The sequence below is a fragment of the Uloborus diversus genome, chromosome 8 (assembly GCF_026930045.1).
Source record: "Uloborus diversus isolate 005 chromosome 8, Udiv.v.3.1, whole genome shotgun sequence".
NCBI lineage: Eukaryota > Metazoa > Arthropoda > Arachnida > Araneae > Uloboridae > Uloborus > Uloborus diversus.
This window is the reverse complement of record NC_072738.1, coordinates 160,242,806-160,264,872: the sequence shown is the minus strand read 5'-3', so window position 1 is coordinate 160,264,872 and position 22,067 is coordinate 160,242,806. Positions and strand designations below refer to the sequence as shown.

The window sequence follows — 22,067 nt, the reverse complement described above, 5'->3', positions numbered from 1 at the left end:
TTCTCGCCAGTTGGCTTGTATCCATGTTACAGTTCCACGTTATGATAATTTTGTATCTCGCCAATTGGCTTGTGCCCATGTAACGGTTCCACGTTATGATAATTTCGTAATTTACTCGTCGATTTTATGATAATTTTGTTCTTAAAATTGGAATAGAAAAAGAACAAAATCGAATTTTCGAAAAATCGCTTCGAGGTACACACCCCCATGCTACAAACTAACTTTGTGCCAAATGTCATGAAAATCGGCCGAACGGTCTCGGCGGTATGCGCGTCACAGACATCCTGCAGACATCCTACATACATCCTACAGACATCCAGACATCCTCCGGACAGAGAGACTTTCAGCTTTATTATTAGTAAAGAATAACTTTGCATTTCTTGACTTAGATTTGAAGGCATAGTTCGATGAAATAAATTCATATCTTTGGAAAAAGCGGGTAGGACTTTATTTGTGCAAATTGTCTTTCCAGCTTACCTTGTGAGTGGCGTCGCGATGTTTCTGACGTCGCGAGATTCCAGTTAAGCCTTGGTTTCCTAAGAGCGAACTTGCCGATCGTCGGCGTCGCTCCTCACCGAGGGGAAAACTTGATTCTTCTGCGCATGCGCGTCCGAGTTAAATCGACGTCGTGAACGGCCACGCCGGAATCCGGTTGACTTTGATTTCATCGTCACGGCGAGGAGCGACGTCTAAGATCGGCGATTCGCTCCTAAGAAACCAGGGCTTTACATGTCCCGAAGTGTAGCTGCCACAAAAGCAAAGGCCTACCAATCAGCTTTGATCTGATGGTAACTGAGCCTGAAGCAACTGTAATAAAACTGAGCTTCCTGCAGTTGAGCATGGATTCACTGTTTTGGATAGCATTGAAATATAGTACGTATTCATCACCGAAACATCGTAAATATTGCACACATTTATGAATTTCTAAGAGAACTTTCCTCTTGCTTCTTCAATCAAAGAATCAGAGATAATCAAAACTTTATTTATTACAAAGTTTAGTATAAATTACTATCCTCAACATGCTGTGTTACTTTAGCTTCACGTTTTTTGAGCAATCACGATTGCTTATTGCTTTTACTTGACTGTTTTGATGTGCTATCATTTTATTTTCCCACCAGCACCCTCTCCAGCACCACCGTCCACCGGCCTCCTCACGATACTGCTCCTATAACGAAAACCGTCTCCAGGTTGCATCCCTACTCTACACACAAGCGCATACATACACAACTACAAACACACTCATACACACAAACACATACATACAAACACATACACACAACACACACACATACACACACATACACCTACACAAACACATACACACAACACGCATACATACACACACAAACACATACATACACACAAGCACATACATGCACGCAAACAAATACATACACGCAAACACATACATACACGCAAACACATACACACATATACACCTACACAAACACATACACACACAAGCACATACACACACAAACACATGCACACACAAACACATACACACACAAACACATACACACACAAACACATGCACACACAAACACATACACACACGCATACATACAGACATCTACACATACACACACACAAACACATACACACAACTACCCACACATTCATGCCTGCACACAAACACATATGCCTACACACACATACACATACCCCGCCCCCACGCACACAAACACTCATACACACAACTACCAACGCTCATGCCTACACACAGACACACACATATACACATAACTCCTACACACAAACACACATCCCCCCCCCACACACACAAGCCTACATAGGCACACTCGTGATTGCGAAAAACATAATTTGAATTCAAGAAGACAAAATTCAAATTTTTTTCTTTGTTTTTAATCCTAGCTTGCTTCTGTGGTCAGGATGCTAATTGTGAGTTTGTAAGAAGAGGAGGAAATATTCAAAAGCGCTGCTTCTGTCCAAAGGGCTATCAAGACTCAAATGGATACTGCACTGGTAAGCCAAAAAATCTTGTTTTTAGTCAACATAAAAAAGCGGGTTAGGGTACATACAACTCTGACATACTATATCTTAAAAATACTTAGAAACATGGCTCCAACATGGAGGGGCAAGGAGGTGTGTCAGCAACAGGGCCCTGGAGGTAAAGGGCCCGGATTGAGAAAAGCTGGATTAAAACTTATTTTTATAAATGCTGTATTTTTAAGCTTGACGAAACTGGGAGAGGCCGACTGCGCAATTTGGCAAGGAGGTCCTGTATAAAATGTGGAGGATCAGAAAATATAAATAGTTAGCTGCGTCGGCTTTTCACGGTCTACGTCGAAAACAAAAGTTTATGTCAAGTAACGCGTTTTCAACAATCACGCTCAAAAAAAAAGAAAAAAAAATCAGCAAAATTTTACGGCAGATTCGGGAAAAATAACCAAAGGAAATATTTTAAATCCCCCGATTACAGGAAAAGCCTTAAATTAAAACCCAGAATTATATTTGTTCATATCCGAGAAAAGAAATGGCAACACCTCTTTCTTCTCAATGATTTTATTAAAAGCCATAGAGTAAAGAAATTACATAGAGAGGCCCCGCTATAGTAAGAAATTGAAGCCGGCCGTTACACCGCTGTATCCCAAGATCCTTAGCTTCTTGCTAAATACCTTGAGATACATTTTGATTCAAAACATTCCATTACTGAATTTAAATTTGTTGTTAATTTAAACTTAGATATTGTTGCAAGTTTATGAGGCATGTTTTTAAAATTGCATCAAAACATGAATTAAAATGCAAACCAATCCGCTAGCTACTTTATACGATCCCTTTGCGAGATTGGTAAACCAATCTCGCAAAGCGATCATGTTATCATAACCCCGCTCATCATTGCACCGCTGTATCCCATAAGTCCGGCTTCAACTTCATCTCATTTTCACTATAGACGGGGCCTCTCTACGCATATTTCTTTACTCTATAATAAAAGCATTGGTACGGAATGTTGAGAAGAAGCACTGAACAATGATTTAAATGGAGGGAAGACTTCGAAAAATAGGGATTTTATGTCGAAATCTAAGCATCATGATTAATAGTTTTCAATTGATATCTCCGCTTTTTATTGTCGGAGGATTATGTTAACAGCCAATCATAAAGACAGGAAAATTACAAATCCATCGATACCTGGTTCGATGGTCAGTTCACTGACGTTCGGGAGAAGTAACTCGGACATAGATACATAGGTATATACGTAGATACGCTCAGTTTTTGATTATATAAGATTAGAAAACACAAGATTCTTTAAAAGATTTAACACTTTCTCAATTTTCTAAATCGTTAACGCATACTTGACACTTTGGTTCCAAAGCGGTTTGGAACCAAAATGTCGGATAGATCAGCCTGTCCTCTGAAGGCGTTCTACCTGACACTTTGGTTCCAAAGCGGTTTGGAACCAAAATGTCGGATAGGTCGGCCTGTCGTCTAAAAGCGTTCTAACTGGAGGGACGAGTGGACATAGATAGATACATAGGTACATGCGTACATACGCTCAGTTTTTGATTATATAAGATTAGAAAACACAACATTCTTTAAAACCTTTAACCCTTTCTCAACTTTCTAAACCGTTAACGCATACTTGACATTTTGATTTCAAAGCTGTTTGGAACCAAACTGTCGGATAAGTCGGCCTGTCCTCTAAAAGCGTTCTAACTGGAGGGAAGAGCTGACATAGATAGATGCAAAGGTACATACGTAGATACGCTCAGTTCTTGATTATATAAGATTAGAAAACACAAGATTATTTAAAAGATTTAACCCTTTCTCAACTTTCTAAATCTTTAACGCATACTTGGCACTTTGGTTCCAAAGCTGTTTGGAACCAAAATGTCGGATAGGTCGGCCTGCCCTCTAAACGCGTTCTAACTGGAGGGAAGAGTGAAGAGTTCTACCTCAGCCCTGGCATAAAGGCGGTAACTTACTGCTTAACTCTACTGCATGTTATTCACCCTACTGCATAAAAAAGTTTCCCTTGGTCACCCAGTCGACGTAGGATATCGATATTAATCTTCCTTTATTTCGTCAGAGATGTCTCGAAAAAAAATAAATAAAATGTGGGGCAAATATGAATAGAAAGTAGATTCAAAATTAATGGTACAGTTGGCTCTCTGTTTAACGACTCTCTATCTAACGACTTTCTATATTTAACGACGGTCTTTCCCGGGTCCCAAATGGCCCACTACAGTGTTAAAAGCATTCTATTTAAGGACACTTTCTACTTAAGGACGATTTTTTGTGGTCCCTTGAAAGTCGTTAAACAGAGACCCAACTGTATTTTATGCACCAGGGCACGTAGATGCAATAAGGAAAAGTGTATTAACGATTACGCCCAGGTAAGCTAGTTCAGTTGCCAAATCACACCTTACTTCTGTACATAAGGTAAAACAAAACAAAAGACAATCTGTGAGTTGGATGTACAGTTGGGTCTCTGGTTTAACGAATTTCAAGGGACCACAAAAAATCGTCCTTAAGTAGAAAGTGTCCTTAAATAAAATGCTTTTAACACTGTAGTGGATCATTTGGGACCCGGGAAAGACCGTCGTTAAATAGAGAAAGTCGTTAAATAGAGAGTCGTTAAACAGAGAGTCAACTGTATTAAAATTGGAATTAAAACGTGTTGATTACCATTTACTTCTTCGCGCAAAAATATTTATTTATTTTGAATACCCTAGCGGTTTGATTAAAATGACAGCAGGACAGAAGATGCAAATTATCATGCAAAATATCACGCGGTTTATGTAGTAAACGATTTTACACCAAAAAGTATGACACTAAAATATGCTAGATTGGTGCACAGCAGGGGTTAACAAACTTTTCCCACTCTCGGCACCCTTTGAAACTTTGAAATTTCTTCTCCCTAAAGAAACTCTATTCTCTATTGCATAGATATTGTTACAAATTCTGTAAGTAGTAATTATTTTTGTGATTAATTTGTCGTAATCTAGCTAAATTTGGCGTTTACTAAATTATCTTTCATCTAAAATAATTGTAGTAACGTAACCTGGAAATAGTTTCTTGTAATGAATATACAGCCCCCGTACATTCGGCTGAAGTATACGGTCCCCTCATTTCTGAATGATAAAATTTGTGAATGGAAAGAAATAAAATAACGGTCTACGATTTTCGGAAATCTTTTGGAATATTGTGGAAACTTTTCGATGTGTATAAATAGCTGCCCGCATGATAAAAAGTCAGTCTCGAGTTAGTTTTTGCTTGTGAATCGTGGCAGCGGAACGCTGGAGAGTATTTATTGCTCTGTTTTGTGAAGCTTTTAGAGCTGTATTTTTGCTTATTTGGATGTAAATACGTGTGTAACCGTTGAGTTTACGGTGTTGATTGTTATTTGCTTAATTGCAGATGATTAATTTAGCAGTTGCCAACGATCTTTCCTGTACATAGTGTAAATAAATCCCCTGTGTTTCTCTCAAGTACTGTGACGTCCTTTCAAGAAAGTTGGAAGTCGCGCCGGATCCGTTACAATATATCCATACCATGGACACTTCGCGTCATGGTATACATGGGTAGCTTTTTTTTTTAAGTACAAAAACCACCTGTGATGAAAAAGCAATAAAAATTGCCTTTTCCAGTGTTGAACCATAGATCTAGTATCACTTAGAACCCCTTGAGAGGACAGGCCGACCAATCCGACATTTTGGTTCCTAGACAGCTTTGGATCCAGCCTCGTTTCAAGCATTTGAAAATACGTTATTGTAGTCGCTGATTGCAATGTCGCAAAACAATTGAAGATAAGTTGGGTGAAACGTCCCTATAGGTAAATTTAGAATTTACTTTTTTAATTAAAAAAGAGTTTATCAGGAGATGTTTCCCGTAATGGGCACCATTTGTATACCTTACTTGGTTTTAAATGTGAATTAAGTATATCTTCTCCATTAAGACAATAAAATAATCAAAAAAAAGTTTAACCAACATATCCATAGCTTAGCAACCAGATTCCTGCAACGTGGTTACTGTTTACATGATAATTTTTCTGGCGTACAAATTAGAAACCAAAATGCCGGATAAGTCAGCCCCCCCTTTTTAATGTCCTTAGTGTAACTAGATGCCGTAGGAGTAGCCATTTAACGATCGAATCTTGAAGCAAACGGGCAAAAGCGTAGCCTACGAGGATGAAACCACTGATATCCAGTGTGTGCTACGGCAAAAAGTTGTTGGTTAGTCTGCGCTAAGCAGGGCCGGGCCCCAGTGTCGAGGCCCCAGGGCAACGAAGGAGTGGAGGCCCCTAATCAGGGTTCGAAAAAATCATCATATTTTCGAAAATATCCGATAGTTTGATGAATATCCGAATATTTTGATATGTACGTATATTATGTATCTGATATTTTCAATCAGCAAATTAATAGTAAATACATCCTGAAGTTACTGCTGTTTATTTATTTTTTTTTATTATTATTACAATTTATAGACTTAAAATTACTGTCTCTTATTTATATCTAAACATACATTTCATTTTAAAAATTATGTACTTCTAAGGTTATTTTCATATGATATTTAGAAATACATTCTTTGTAGAAATACAAAAAAAAAAAAAAAAGTCTGGGAGAAAAAAACGTAAAATTAGCTGACTCGTGAAATTTAGGATGTTTTGTAAAAAATTTATTGCGTAGGCCCCATTGTTGTGGAGGCCCCGGGGCAGTAGCCCCGCCTGCCCTCCCCTAAATCCGGCCCTGACGCTAAGCCACTTGGACGCTGGCCCGTCTACAACTTGGCCCATAGAACTGGTTTCTCATTGTGTATCCAGTTAGTACTACATCTATGTGTTGATGAACTTCACTTCTCATTTCTCAACGCACAATGAAGTTTCAATGTACGGTTTATAGCTCAAGAATTATGAAAATTAAGTTAGTACTTTTCAGGAGGGCATGGGTGCCCATACGGAGGGCAAGTGGGGGCTCAAACCTTCTCCCTCCCTTAGAAACTAGACTTCCTTTCTTTTAGTACTGTTTTCTTTGCAAAAATGTAAAAATAGTTCTTCTCCAGCCATCCTCATATAAATAATGGCCGATGATAGAGTAACCCGCGAGTTTCAACAATGAAACTCGCGCTACGGAATGATAATTTGATAATATGTTATGGTAATGTTTAACGTGCAGGGAAAAGCTTTATTGTGACAAGGCTAAACTCGATCCGGTAACTTAACTGTTTTACTAGTAACACTTTCATTTTAGGAAAAAGGAAGAAACCAAAGCAACTAACGCTATCTACTGGAGTTAAGGGTTAATCCACTGGTGTTAGGGTTAAAATTTCAACTATCAAAATATCACCAAATAGGCGATTGCTTGGTTCAAATGTGTGAACAATGTTCAGTCGTCGTACCATGACGGGCGATTTCCTAGTTGATGAATAAGTCATTAATAATTCCAAATTTTAATAACTCTAATCTGTATTAAAGTCGATTTCCATGGGGAAAATATCCAGCAAAACCATAAGAAAAATATCTGAGCTCCCCCCTCCCTAAAATTTTGCATATGGGCGCCTATGCAGGAGGGCTTACTAGCTAAATAAATATGTCTTTGCAGTTTTAGCGTAATTGATATGTATTGTTCAATGAGCCATTTAGTATAAACGTAGTTTACAGCATGATTTTTTTTTGAGCAATCACGATTGCTTATTGTTCTCACTTGACTGTTTTTGGCGTGCTATCATTTTATTTTCCCACCGCCCCCCTCCGCACCATCACCGTCGACCGGCTCCTCACGATGCTGCTCCTCTAGCGAAAGCCGTCTCCAGGTTGCGTCCATGTCCTACACACACGCGCATACATACACAACTACACACACATACACACACACAAACACATACACACACTCAAACACATCCAAATACACACACGCATACATACAGACACCTACACATACACAAAAACATACACACACACATACACACAACTAACCACACATTCATGTCTGCACACAGACACAAACACATATGCCTACACACACATACACATCCCACCCAAACACACGTTCATACACACAACTACCCACACACTTATGCCAGCACACAGACACAAACACACATGCCTACACACATACACATACCCCTACACACATACACATACCCCTACACACATACACATACCCCTACACACATACACATACCCCTGCACACAAACACCAATACCCCACACACAAACACATACGCCTACATACACACACTCGTGATTGCGAAAAACATAATTTGAATTCAAGATATCAAAATTCAAATTAATTTTTTTTTTCTTTCAACAGATATCAATGAATGTCTAGTCCCCAGATCTTGCCCCAAGTTCACAGAATGCCGAAACACCGAGGGAAGTTATGATTGCTTTTGCCGCCAGGGATATCGTCCGCATAACAGAACTTCTAACGTTAAACACGAAGGTTGTGTAGGTATGTATAAGATCGCTCAGTTCCTACTATCCTCATATTTATAGTAGTGAATGATCGAGTAACGCTGCTGACGTCATCAATAATGAAACTCGCGCCACGATATGACAATTCGATAACATTTTTTGGCAATGTTCGACATGCAGGGAGATGCTTTATTGTGACGAGGCTGAACTGGATCTGGTCACTTAACTTTTACTGGTGAGACTGTCATTTCAGGAGAGTGAAGGAACGAAAAAGTGGCCAACAATGCACGCTATCTACTGTAGTTTAGGGTTAATTCACTGAAGTTAGGTATAAATTTCAACTACAAAAATATCACAAAGCAGGTAATTGCTTCCATTCAAATGTAGTACGAGTAGAAGCAATTTCCCCCCGTCATACCTTGACGGGTGACTTTCTAGTGAAGAAAATAATTAGAAATATTGATTAACCTGCGAAATTAAATTGTAATTTGCCAACAGAGCATTCCTTACAACAGAGAAAGTCTCTCTGTCTGGAGGAAGTCTGGATGTATGGATCTCTGTGACGCGCATAGAGCCTAGACCATTCGACAGATTTTCATTAAATTGTTTGCAACAGAGTCACCTTGACGGGTGACTTTCTAGTGAAGAAAATAATTAGAAATAGTGATTAACTTGCGAAATTAAATTGTAATTTGCCAACAGAGCATTGCTTGCAACAGAGAAAGTCTCTCTGTCTGGAGGAGGTCTGGATGTCTGGATCTCTATGACGCGCATAAAGCCTAGACCGTTCGACCGATTTTCTTTAAATTGCTTGCAACAGTCACCTTGACGGGTGACTTTCTAGTGAAGAAAATAATTAGAAATATTGATTAACCTGCGAAATTAAATTGTAATTTGCCAACAGAGCATTGCTTACAACAGAGACAGTCTCTCTATCTGGTGGAGGTCTGGACGTCTGGATCTCTGTGACGTGCATAGAGCCTAGACCATTCGACCGATTTTCATTAAATTGCTTGCAACAGAGTCACCTTGACGGGTGACTTTCTAGTGAAGAAAATAATTAGAAATATTGATTAACTTGCGAAATGAAATTGTAATTTGCCAACAGAGCATTGCTTGGAACAGAGAAAGTCTCTCTGCCTGAAGGAGGTCTGGATGTATGGATCTCTGTGACGCGCATAGAGCCTCGACCGTTCGACCGATTTTCATTAAATTGCTTGCAGATAGAGTATTTAAATGGCTTGAAACATTAAAGATGTTTCCCGTCCATCTTCAAAGTATATTAGTGCATAATATTCAGGTACTTAGAAGTAGATTCATTGACCTGAAGGAATCCTAAAAATAAATAAATTAATTAAAAAACACGCATATTTAAAAATAAAGTCATTGAAACTTTGTTATGAAACATCGAAGGCGGGGAGGGGCATTCAATTTCCTGTGCCCCCTCCAAAAGATTTTTCGGTATCCGCCCCTGACTGTGTACGGTAAAAAAATTCCGAAATGTAACTGATTATTTGCGTATAACGGATTTCACGCGTTTACACTAATTAACAGTGAAAAACAAATGTTTTATAGCCAAAAGGTTTCCTGAATCGCTACAATATCAATAAATACCGATATCACATTGTGGTGAAAAACTTTTTTTATCCACCAGTGTGAACATATATTTAATCTTCTTTATTAAGTGTTTCGCCTTAAATCCAACAACAGTTATTCAAGAATGACTGAGTCTCAACAAGGGCAAGAGAGCCTATTAGAGTCTTTTGAGGCTTAGCCAGCATTTCAAGCATATTACTATTTGACCTTTGAGGTTAGCTCCGTCGCCGTCGTAGTTATGGCCATATGAATTTCAGAAATGTGTGTAACAAGATTAAAAATGTGTAGAAAACCAGGCACAGAAAGTAGAAGAACCTCTCCTCTGCAAGAGATGATACTAATCCCTTATGAAAATGGTCTATAGAATTCTATAGACTTCTTATAGAATTCTATAGAAGTATTTTTATAGAATCCTACAGAAATGCCCTATAGAAAATTGGGCCATAATTCTATAAAACTCTATACCGGTATTTCTTAATAAGCCTCTATAGATCTTCTTATAAAACTTCTATAGATCTTTTTATAGAGCCTCTGTAGATCTTCCTATACAGTCTCTAGATCTTATTAAGAGCCTCATAAAACGCAATGACAATGCTTTACATAATATACGTATGTTTGACAAAAAAAAAATTATACCATAAAATATTAGGTGCAGCAATTTATTCCAACGATTACACATTATTGTTAGATAGAGACACTGCATAAAACTGGACAATGGCACCATTTAGGGGTGCTAATTAAATATTAAAACCGCTATCAGTACAAAAATAAATGTTAACATGTCCAAACTTTTGGTTATTGTTACTTACATATAAATTAATAATGCAAAAATCACCTGTGAATAAATGTCATTACTCATAGTTCTGGTAGATGCTGCTATACAGCATGGTTCTGGAAAACAATTCAATGAAAGTCTGCTTAGGGCCTAAACTTTGAACGCAATTTGAGCAATCACGATTGCTTATTGCTTTCATTTGACTGTTTTATAGGCGTCCTATCATTTTATTTTCCCACCGCCACCCTCCGCACCATCACCGTCGACCGGCTCCTCACGATGCTGCTCCTATAGCGAAAGCAGTCTCCAGGTTGCATCCATGTCCTACACACACGCACACATACACACACACACACGCACACACACACATATACACACACATACACACACATACATCTACACACATACACACAGGCATACATACAGACACCTTCACATACACACACACATACACACAACTACCCACACATTCATGCCTGCAAACAGACACAAACACATATGCCTATACACACATACGCATACCCCCCCACACACACATTCACACACACAACTACCCACACTTATGCCAGCACACAGACACAAACACACATGCCTACACACATGCACATACCCCCTACACACAAACACACCTACCCCCCCACACACAAACACACACGCCTACATACACACACTCGTGATTGCGAAAAACATAATTTGAAGTCAAGATGTCAAAATTCAAATTAATTATATTTTTTCCGTTTTATTTTTATTTATTTATTTATTAATTAATTAATTTATTTTTTTGGATTATTATTGCATTATGAACACATTTAAAGTTTCACTGAAAATAATTTTGTACTTATTTATTATAGAAGTATGCAACTTAGATGCTTGCGTCAATGGTCAGTGCCAAATTGATGGCTACAGCTATTTTTGCAAGTAAGTTTTCTTTTAACCTCTCGTTAAATTACTCATCAACTCGGAACTTCTGATATGACAGATGTCTCGTGCCATCACAAGTACAAGTACTTTCACAAGTACAAGTACTTCTGCAACATAAGTTAATTCGAGAAGTCTAGACGATATAAATCTTAAGCATCTATCACAGGAAAGAACTTCAAAAATTTGTATACCAGATTCATGCGTGTGGGCTTGGGGGGAGGGGGAGGGGACTGACCTTCCATTTGGCGGAAAAACTATAACCTTCATTTTGTTCGCTTCCTGTTGGATGGTAAAGCAGAGTATGGACAATAGGTCTATGCGATAGATTAGATTATCGTGAAATGATTTCTAGTCGATCTGCGTTACACTAAGAATCTAAAACTCATTTTAAACTCATTTTCGTCACGTCCCCACTTGTCCCCACTTTTAGTGCCTTTTAAACACACTTTTTTGAACAGTTTTCGGAACACTAGTGAAAACTTTTCAGAATACTTTTCAGAATAGTTCAGTGCAACCTTTGAACACTTTTTGGGAACGCGTATGAGCAAAGAACCACACAAATGGTGCAGTAATGAAAAATTGGTAGCTGTAGAAAGAGCATATTGAGATAATTTTTTGTGCAAAAAATTATTTGCCTTCGTGACCCCGCTGTCGAGATATAAAGCCTTAAAGTCCGCCGAAATTTTAAGAAAAGCGCCAAATGAGAGGACATGGCGAGAAACCGAGGGTATACGCCATTTCGCCGTATGTGTGTGGTATGACATCCGTCTGCAAAGCGACTGAAGGCTGACTTCAATTACTCGCAGAAACTCTCTAAATCTGGGGAGTTTTTATAAAATTTAGGCAGACTTTAAGATCTCGTATTTCGAATACGGGGACAAAAGGGCAAATAATTTATACATCCAGAAACAGGTTTTACGATGCTCCTTCGTTGGCTACTTATTTGGAAAAAAAATCATTTTCACACTAGCCTATGGTTTCTTGGTAAGAACATCTTTTGAGCAATGACATATGTTTTTTTTTTTTTTTTGAGCAATTACGATTGCTTATTGTTCTCACTTGACTGTCCTTGATGTTGTGGTTCCTTCTTCAGCTTGGACCAGGGGCCTCTGCAGCACCACCGCCCACCGGCGCGGCTCCTCTGGTCCTGAGCACATATTCACACTCACACACGCCTTTACACACATGCACACACACCTACGTGCACACACTTAAGCCTACACACACACACACACACACACACACACTCAACTTTACACACATAACTAACCAGGAGGAGGGATATGCTTGGGGGGGAGGGCGTTTCTAGAAACAATAACTCCAATGAGTAGGGTCTTGTCGAAACTCGTGATTGCGAAAAACATAATTTGAATTCAAAGTTTTAGAATTCAAATTAGAGTTGGGGAAATGGGGGTCACAGGTCTTTTTTTTCTTTTAGAGTCGAAATAGAAACTCTGGAAATTCACTAAAATAATTTCAGTTAATAAGTACGAGCTAAATAATGATTTCCTTATTTGCGGATATTTTTTTATAATAGAAAAACTTTGCTACGTGAAGGATTTAATGGGGTTTCTTCGTATTGAGGTAAAGGATTTTTAAAAACATATCGATGAATTTCTGGAAAATTAACTGCTTCTACATAATTTGCATTTTTAGCTGCAGTAAGAAAACAAATAAATTTCCGTTACTCAACAAAAGGAGCTAAAACATTATGTATTTAGAACTTAGTAATGCACTGAAAGGAATATTGAAGGAAAAAAAAACAGAAATTAACTGAAAAAGCAAAGAATTTTAAAAATTTTTGATGCCTATTTTTAGGTGTGATAACGGGTATACTGGAAGGCGTTGTGATGAGAAAACAAGTGACAACCGAATATTGGATATCATTGGTAAGATATTTCCCTAAATAACATTACATGAATTAAGATTCAATAATTTTGACTACCAAAAATCTGTATCAAAATCTTTTCTTCCCAAAGTGTCAACTTATATTTGAAAACGGAAGTACATTAAATTTAATTTTACCATTTTAATTTGAAATTTTAATGTTTGTTTTTACTTCTGTTTCGCAAAACTAATTTATAGTGACGATGCAATAAAAGGTGCTACTGTTAGTTTTTTTTAAAAAAAATAGTTTAGGAAGTTCATGTCAGAAACAGAACTTGAATTTAGATTTGATTATTTTAGTATTTTCGTTTCCATGTTGGTTTCTTAAAAAAAACATGGAGAATTAAAGCAGAAACACTAGCTGTAGTAAAGAACCATAAATAATTTTTCAAGGTAAATCATAGTATATTAGACATTCAGTTTTTATATAAAAAATAATCTTGTCAAATTTTAAATTAATAATACTTTTATTTCAGAAATTCAATCACCATGGATAATTCTGAGTGCTTTGCTTTTAATTATATTTCTTGCCTTCATTTGTATTCATAGGAACAAAAGGTAATAGTCAGTAACAGATTTATTTACCATCAAAAGGTAACAGATTTATTTATTCATTCATTTTTTGCTATTTTGTATCAAAATTAAGGAAATCATTAGTACCTAACACGTAAGAGTTGTTTCTCTGAAGTATTTAAACTAGTTTTGATTGTTGAAAACATCAATCCTCCTATACATACTAACCAATGATAGAATAACGCTACTGACGTCATCAGCAATGAAACTCGAGCCACGGCATAATAATTTAAAAATATGTGTTGGTAATGTTTAACATGCAGGGAAATAAGGCTTTATTGTGACAAGGCTGAACTCGATCCGGTAACTTGACTGTTTCACTGGTAAGACTGTCATTTTAGGATAATGGCAGAAACGAAAAAGTGGTCAACAATGAAAGCTATCTACTGGAGTTAGAGCTAAAATTTCAAGTATCAAAATATCAATAAAGAGGCAATTGCTTCGTTCACATGTAGAAGCAAGTACCCATCACATCTTGACGGGCGATTTTCTAGTGATAACAAGATTAATAATAACAAGATTAGGTTGTCAATGAAACAGAAGTGAAATGAGTCGAAAGCATTATTGATATGAAAAAATCATTAGTGTCGGTATCTATATATAGTCCGTGGAGTTTGTGACAAAAATACCCAAAACATTTCACTTCCGGATACCAGTCTGAAATTTTGCCCAGTGCTTATGTACATATCTAAGAACAAAAATCCGCCGGGAGGCATTTCATCAGAGGTCATGAACCCCCTGTGATGACGTCATCAAAATGGCCGCCTTATTAAGAAAAGTGCGTTCGTTTAACTGCTTAGAACTCTATTATGGATCTTAATATTGCGAAACTAAAGTATATAATTTAAAAGCACTTTAAAAGAGCTATTTAATAGTGATTGACTTTTTTTCCTACCACAAACAGTTTAAGAGTTATTACAATTAATGTCATCAAAATGGCCGCTTGAAAAGGTAAGTACGTACGTTTAACTGCTTAGAACTACATTACAGATCTTTATATTGTGATATGAATGCATATCATCTGAAAGAGCTTTAAAAGAGCTATTTAAGAGATATTGATTTTTCTTCCTAAGACAAGTAGTTTTAGAGTTATTAGAATTTCCGTCATTAATATGGCCGTCGCGAAAAGGTGAAAAGTTTCGTTTAACTGCTCAAAATGCCATTAGAAATTATTCTTCTGTAAAAAATAGCTACACTAATTAAAATCTCTAAAATAAACTATAAAATATACATTTCTTCTCCCCCTCCCCCTTAGTAAAGAGTTTAAAAAATTTCACTGCAATAACGTAACTACATGGGGCGGGGGGGGGGGGGCATTCTCATTGAATTGTTCCAACTGTTCCGTCGCATGTAACCCGCACTGAAACTTTTAATTAAAAATTCCTTACCGGATTCAATACACATATGTATTGTCACATAATAATTCACATCTCCTGCAAGTGCGAACGTCTGCCGTCTAGCAGCAAGAACCAGAACGACTACTCGATTTTTTTCCACCAATTGGATTGCAGTCCGCCTAGCTCGTTTCTTTCCAGTTCTGCTGTTCTCAGCAATAATTAATTCCATAATGATATGTTTATTATTGAGATATAATTTTCAATGACTGAATATTTGACTGGTTAATGCTGTAGCAAATAATATCAAATAAAGATCAGTCATATAATTCTGTTACGGTTTGAAATCAATAACTTCAATTGTTGGTTCCATCTAGCATTAAAATTATCATATAGCTTGTATTCATTTCTTTATGTCCTTTTCAATAAACAAAACGTATTTCAAACTCGTAATATTTTTTAGAATAAACGTTTCTCCTTCATTTGGTCCATGTGACCTCAAAATACTAACCTAGCTTGCAATCATTTCTTTTATGTGCTTTTGAAAAAGTAAAATATTTAATGAATTGAGTGTTTGTAATCTGGGTCCCATCTACGCCCTGCTAAAATATATTCAGTGGGCTATGCTGAATGAGTATGGCGAAGATAAAATGTTGGTCATGTCAGATGGTCTCCACATAGAAATGGCTGCTTCATCTGCAATAGGTACATGGCTTGAAGGAATAGGATGAACTGAACATCTAGCAGAAGCTCATGTAACAACATCGGGAAGAGCAGAAAGAACACTAAAAGTTTCGCGTATGAAAAGAAGTTCGATAAGCTCACGACTTTGCAGTAATTACTCTCCAAGTTCTGTTAGAGAAAGCGTATCAAAATCAAAAAGGTACAGAGGAAACATTTACAGACTGGATTAAGCGAAGATCAGAGGAATTGCCGCAGTTTAAGTACTGGAAGATCACCATGGAGCTAGAATGCATATTTTTAAATCTGGTGCGCACTATTCGTCAAGGAAATTTCTCAGATTTTACTGTCACTCTTGAGAACATATGTCCATGGATGTTTGTTCTTGATCATACAAGTTATGCTCGATGGCCTTCAGTATTTCTGTTAAATTTGAAGCAGTTACCAGAAATGCATCCAGCTATTTTTCAGGAGTTTTATAGGGGAAATTTATCTGGCTCCAAAACTGAGAGGAAATTTTCCAGGATGGTACACGACCATTTGCATGAGCAAAACAACAAATTGATTTAAAAATCATCAACTAATCTATCACGTTTAAGTCATGAGGCGTCATTAATACAGTGGATGGTTGCTGGACAAGAAGTTGTGCGCATGATTGGGGAGTTTGAAGAAAATCAGAGCCTGAAGTCTGACGTCAATACTGAAAAGCTAGATACTAGATGCATGAAGATACTAGAAGCTTTTGTATTCGGTATGAAACTCATGTTTCCAGCCTAGTTGAAACATTTGAAGAACACGGAAATCCTTTCGAAGATGACGATTTAACTACAGTAAACAGCAACAAAATTGTTCTCTCGGAAAAAAGTGCCATTTCTGTGATGTCAGCGCAAGTCAATTCAATACATTTGTAGAAGATCGCTTAGTGTTAAGAAAATTATCCATACATGATGTTATTAAAAGAAACAATCTCCTCTTGATGAGCAGAAAAATATATCTGTTCAGTCCAAAGACAAGCAAAACATTGTTGATTTGAGGAGGGGTAGCACTCTTTTTACTAAGCTATATGTTGCCCGCCAAGTAATTCAAATGGATGTAAAAGAATTTTTTCTCATGAAAACAGTTCGTGTCCACCTTCTATATCCAACCTCGGCAAATTTAGGAAACTAAGAAAAAAGTCCGACGTAGTTTCTTGTATCGTCCAATCAACTGGACTGGTTTTGACAGCTATTCCGGAAGCAAATGTTCATTTATGGGGCTGCACTGATTCCATGCTTGTTCCTCAGTCTACTGGAACTGTCCAACAAAATTGCGATCAGATTGTGAATATTAATGAGACTAAAAAGCGTTCATAGGGTAGATTTAGTTTTTGACCGGTATTCAAAAGGAAGTTTGAAAAGCGACACGAGACAATAGAGAGGATCTGGACCAAGAATGAGTATTAAATCCAATGTTTTGATACCAAAGTCATTTACTAAATTTCCTGCGAAAGATGAAAATAAATAGGAGCTTTTCGAATTGTTGGCAGAAAATCTCGTGAAGATGGATCTACCAGATGGAAAGCAGGTTGTATGCTCCTACAAAGACACTGTAATTGCTTGAGTCAAGAAGTTTTGAAACCATGCCTCCCGTATCCCACGAAGAAGCCGATGCGAGGCTATTCCTTTATGTGCAGCATGAATACTCGAAATACTCAGGTCATGCAAAGATCACCGTGAAAACTGTTGACAGTGATGATGTAGTGATTGCTATGTTCCGAGTTCCGAAACTGCAAGAGCTATGGGTGGAGTATGGAAGTGGAAAATATCTGCGGTATCTTCCAATCTACGTTTTGCACCGTAAAGTTCCACAAAGTGTTCCAGATCTTCTGCCTTTTTCCCATGCCTTTACATGAGCACACGGTGTCTAGTTTTACCAGCATTGGTAAAACTAGGTACTGCATGGAAAATGTGGATCGCAATTAGAGATGTTGACAAAGTTTTTTTGCACTATACTAAAGTACCCGAGAGCATCAATGAAGATGATGAGCATTTCCTACTTATTCAGCGCTTCGAAGTCCTGACGTATCATTTATCAAGCTCAATGGAAACCGCAAATGAGGCTAGGAATTTTCTTCACCCAGTAAAACAGACCAGTTGACTGTATTCCACCATCTAGCAATGATCTTCTGCATCACCTTAAGAGAGCAATATTACAGTGTTTACTATGGACAAAATGTCTTCAGCAAAATTTTCAGCTCTTGGATCCATATCAGTGGGGATGGGTAAAAATCGGTGAAGAGTTTGAACCTCTTTGGTATGCACACCCCGAAATAACAATGGAGAAAATTCAGGAACTTATATCAGGCAAGTGCAAAGAGATGTCTGCACGCTGTCGATGCGTCAAATCAGATCTGAATTGTACACTTCTTTGTAGTTGTGAGGGTCAGTGCAATACGTAACGTTCTTTAAAAAAACTTATTACGGTTTTTGTTATAACAGGTACTTTTTCTTTGTATTAAAACATGTAATTTTCGTCTATTTGTCTTATATGTGTAAAACTAGTCGACCCGTGCGGAACTCCGCACTGTGCTTCGAATCGTTTCATCAGGCATTTTGCTCTTAAGAAATTTCAAAGAACATTATGAAGAAGAACGGAAAAAAGTAAGCGCACAAGAGAAGGCATGTAATTTGAAGACATCAGTAACAAAACCTCGTTAAATACAACGTTGTGATAATTTGATCATAGCTCCCCTTTTAATCGTACATATTTTCAATGCAAACATAAATGTCATTAAAAGTGTGGCTGAGTGGTGACTCGTGAAAAAGCAATAATTGTGCATGTGAAAAAACATTTGTTTAAATACAGTCCTGCACATGTCAGCATCTGACGGGAAAAAAAGAAACATTAAAGAGATATTTATTGGCACGTATTCGAATTGGCTCCATTCTAACTAACAGCCCGACACCCCAACAAACTTAGCAATTGCGCCTTCCTTTTCGAAAGCTATTCATTGAAGGAATGCGTAGTAAAAAACAGCAAAAAAGCTTTTTGCCAAAAAAAAAAAAAAAAAAATAAGATCATGCATCTGTGTTTTGTCATTAACCAGCATGATACGATTTAAAATTCTTCGCAAAGCATGGAATTTGATTGAAGAATGACGAAGATCTCATGTAGAGATTGAAACAAACATTCTAGAGAAGTAATAAATTTGATTGAAAATAAGTGTTTTTATCTTTGAATATTGAACTATTTCACACAGAAGGTTGCTTTAACCGTTACGGCTTAAATGCCCTCACATGTTTCTCTTTTAATCGAACACTTAAAATTCAAAACCAAAACCAGTTGAACTGAGTCCGTTCTTAAGTGTAATTTTTCGAACGTAGACAAAATGTATTTTTTTTTTCAGCAGAACGCAGAGGAGTAGAAAATAATTTCTTGCTAATGAAGTTGATAATACTTTTAATGCTTTATATCGTATTCGCGCGAATAAAAAATTAAAGGTTTACTGAGTGAAACTCGTAGTTATAATCAGGCGTAGTATTTTTTCATTTGTACAAAAGGTCGAACACTGCTATTAGAAACATCTACATTTTAGCATACAATAAAAATGTTTTTCTGCACAAAAAGGATTTCTATAGGTAAATCTAATACTTTTCTATGCCTACATTATGTTGAGTGGTCTGGATGTAGTCAAAGAACACAGTTCGATTAACAATCAACTTATCCGAATGATAACTGTAGCCTGCATAAAGGAGTCGAAACACCAAGTAGCATTCCCACTGCATTTATTTTATTAGGTGTGTATGTTATGAGCACATGTAATGAGTAATACTAATATAAATTTGATATTATGTCGGACAGCCCAAGCTTGCCCGAAGTTCAGATAGTTTATAGCCGAACGCTCTACCGAAAAAAACTTATCAATTAAACCGAACAACTAAGTCCAGTGCTGTTAAGCTTTATTAAAATATGAACACACACACAGGCTATTTTTTATTTTTATTTTTTTTGCCGATAGCGACGTAAAAAAATGGAAAACTGCATTAGAACTTTGCTTTAAAAAATGCATAAGAACTACAGGCAGCATCAAGGTTTTGAAACAGCAAGAGGCGATTTCGAAAACTTGAATTTTCGACCGTAAGTCTTTTTTTCGTCATTGGCCAGCCTGATAAGTTTTAAAATGAGAGGGGATTAATATATAAGATAAGATATTGAAGAAAAATGTTTTTATTTTTGAAAATTTTTACAATTTGTTATCGCAGGCTGCTTAAACCGTTATAACTTAGATGGCAGCACGTGTTCATCATTTAACAGCACGGTTAAAATACAAAATAAATTGAACTATGCTTTCGAATGTAGTAAAATGTGATAAGCTATTTGTTTTTTAGCAAAAAGAAGAAAAAATATATATTTTACCCTTCAAATTGAGGTAGTATTTTATTTATTTGTACAAAGAGTCAAAAACTCATTAGAAGAATATATATTTCAATATACGATTTATTATTTTTTTCTGAACAAAAAAAAATTCTATTGTAGTCTGAAATCTTAAACCTGTTACTTATATTTTCGCTTACATTATGCTTTAATTTTCTTTCCAGAGCCAAAGCTTCAAAAAAAAAAAAAAAAAACACGTGCAATTTCGAAGTAATTTAGCACAAAATCACTGAAGGTTTTCATATCAGCAAGGGGCATTTCCTTCTCATTTATTCTATTCCCCCATAGTTGATATTCATTTAATTCAGTGTTCATGTAATGCGCGATATTTCTCTACTTTTTTTTGTTGCAGATTGTTCGGACATGGGCCCGAACACGTAATCTTCTGGTTACGAAGAGAACACTCTGCCGATCAAGCTACTCAGCTCTGTCGGTCATAGCGCAAATTAAAGTTATAAGTTTAACCGAAAACCTTATTCTGGTTCTTTAAAACAGGTTTTTCTGCTAAAAGAAACAATTTTCAGGCCTTGGGTCTATTTTTCGTCAGTAGCCAGCACCATAAGCTATAAAATAAGCCGTAAATCAAAGAAATCGATCAAGAATTGAGGGAAATTTGGCGTAGAAACCAAAAACAGGCTACAGAAATAATATATAAGGATATTACGTCGGACAGCCCAAGCTTGCCCGAAGTTCAGATAGTTTAGAGCCGAACACTCTACCGAAAAAAACTTATCAATTAAACCGAACAACTAAGTCCAGTGCTGTTAAGCTTTATTAAAGTATAAACACACGCACAGGCTTTTTTTTTTTTTTTTGCCGAAAGCGACGTAAAAAATGGAAAACTGCATTAGAACTTTGCTTTAAAAAATGCATAAGAACTACAGGCAGCATCAAGGTTTTGAAACAGCAAGAGGCGATTTCGAAAACTTGAATTTTCGACCGTAAGTCTTTTTTTCGTCATTGGCCAGCCTGATAAGTTTTAAAATGAGAGGGGATTAATATATAAGATAAGATATTGAAGAAAAATGTTTTTATTTTTGAAAATTTTTACAATTTGTTATCGCAGGCTGCTTAAACCGTTATAACTTAGATGGCAACACGTGCTCATCATTTAACAGCACGGTTAAAATACAAAATAAATTGAACTATGCTTTCGAATGTAGTAAAATGTGATAAGCTATTTGTTTTTTAGCAAAAAGAAGAAAAAATATATATTTTACCCTTCAAATTGAGGTAGTATTTTATTTATTTGTACAAAGAGTCAAAAACTCATTAGAAGAATATATATTTCAATATACGATTTATTATTTTTTTCTGAACAAAAAAAAATTCTATTGTAGTCTGAAATCTTAAACCTGTTACTTATATTTTCGCTTACATTATGCTTTAATTTTCTTTCCAGAGCCAAAGCTTCAAAAAAAAAAAAAAAAAAAAACACGTGCAATTTCGAAGTAATTTAGCACAAAATCACTGAATGTTTTCATATCAGCAAGGGGCATTTCCTTCTCATTTA

At 36.6% G+C, this 22,067-nt stretch overlaps 1 protein-coding gene across 1 annotated transcript in view; it reads left to right on the top strand.

Moving 5' to 3' along the window:
* Positions 1–22,067, top strand: part of LOC129228136 (latent-transforming growth factor beta-binding protein 1-like) — a 50,595-nt gene that overhangs the window by 13,279 nt on the left and 15,249 nt on the right. The window contains exons 4-8 of the mRNA XM_054862783.1: positions 1,876–1,986; positions 8,271–8,411; positions 11,597–11,663; positions 13,485–13,555; positions 14,030–14,111. Coding sequence (XP_054718758.1) covers positions 1,876–1,986; positions 8,271–8,411; positions 11,597–11,663; positions 13,485–13,555; positions 14,030–14,111 — 472 coding nt within the window. The remainder of the gene's footprint in view (positions 1–1,875; positions 1,987–8,270; positions 8,412–11,596; positions 11,664–13,484; positions 13,556–14,029; positions 14,112–22,067) is intronic.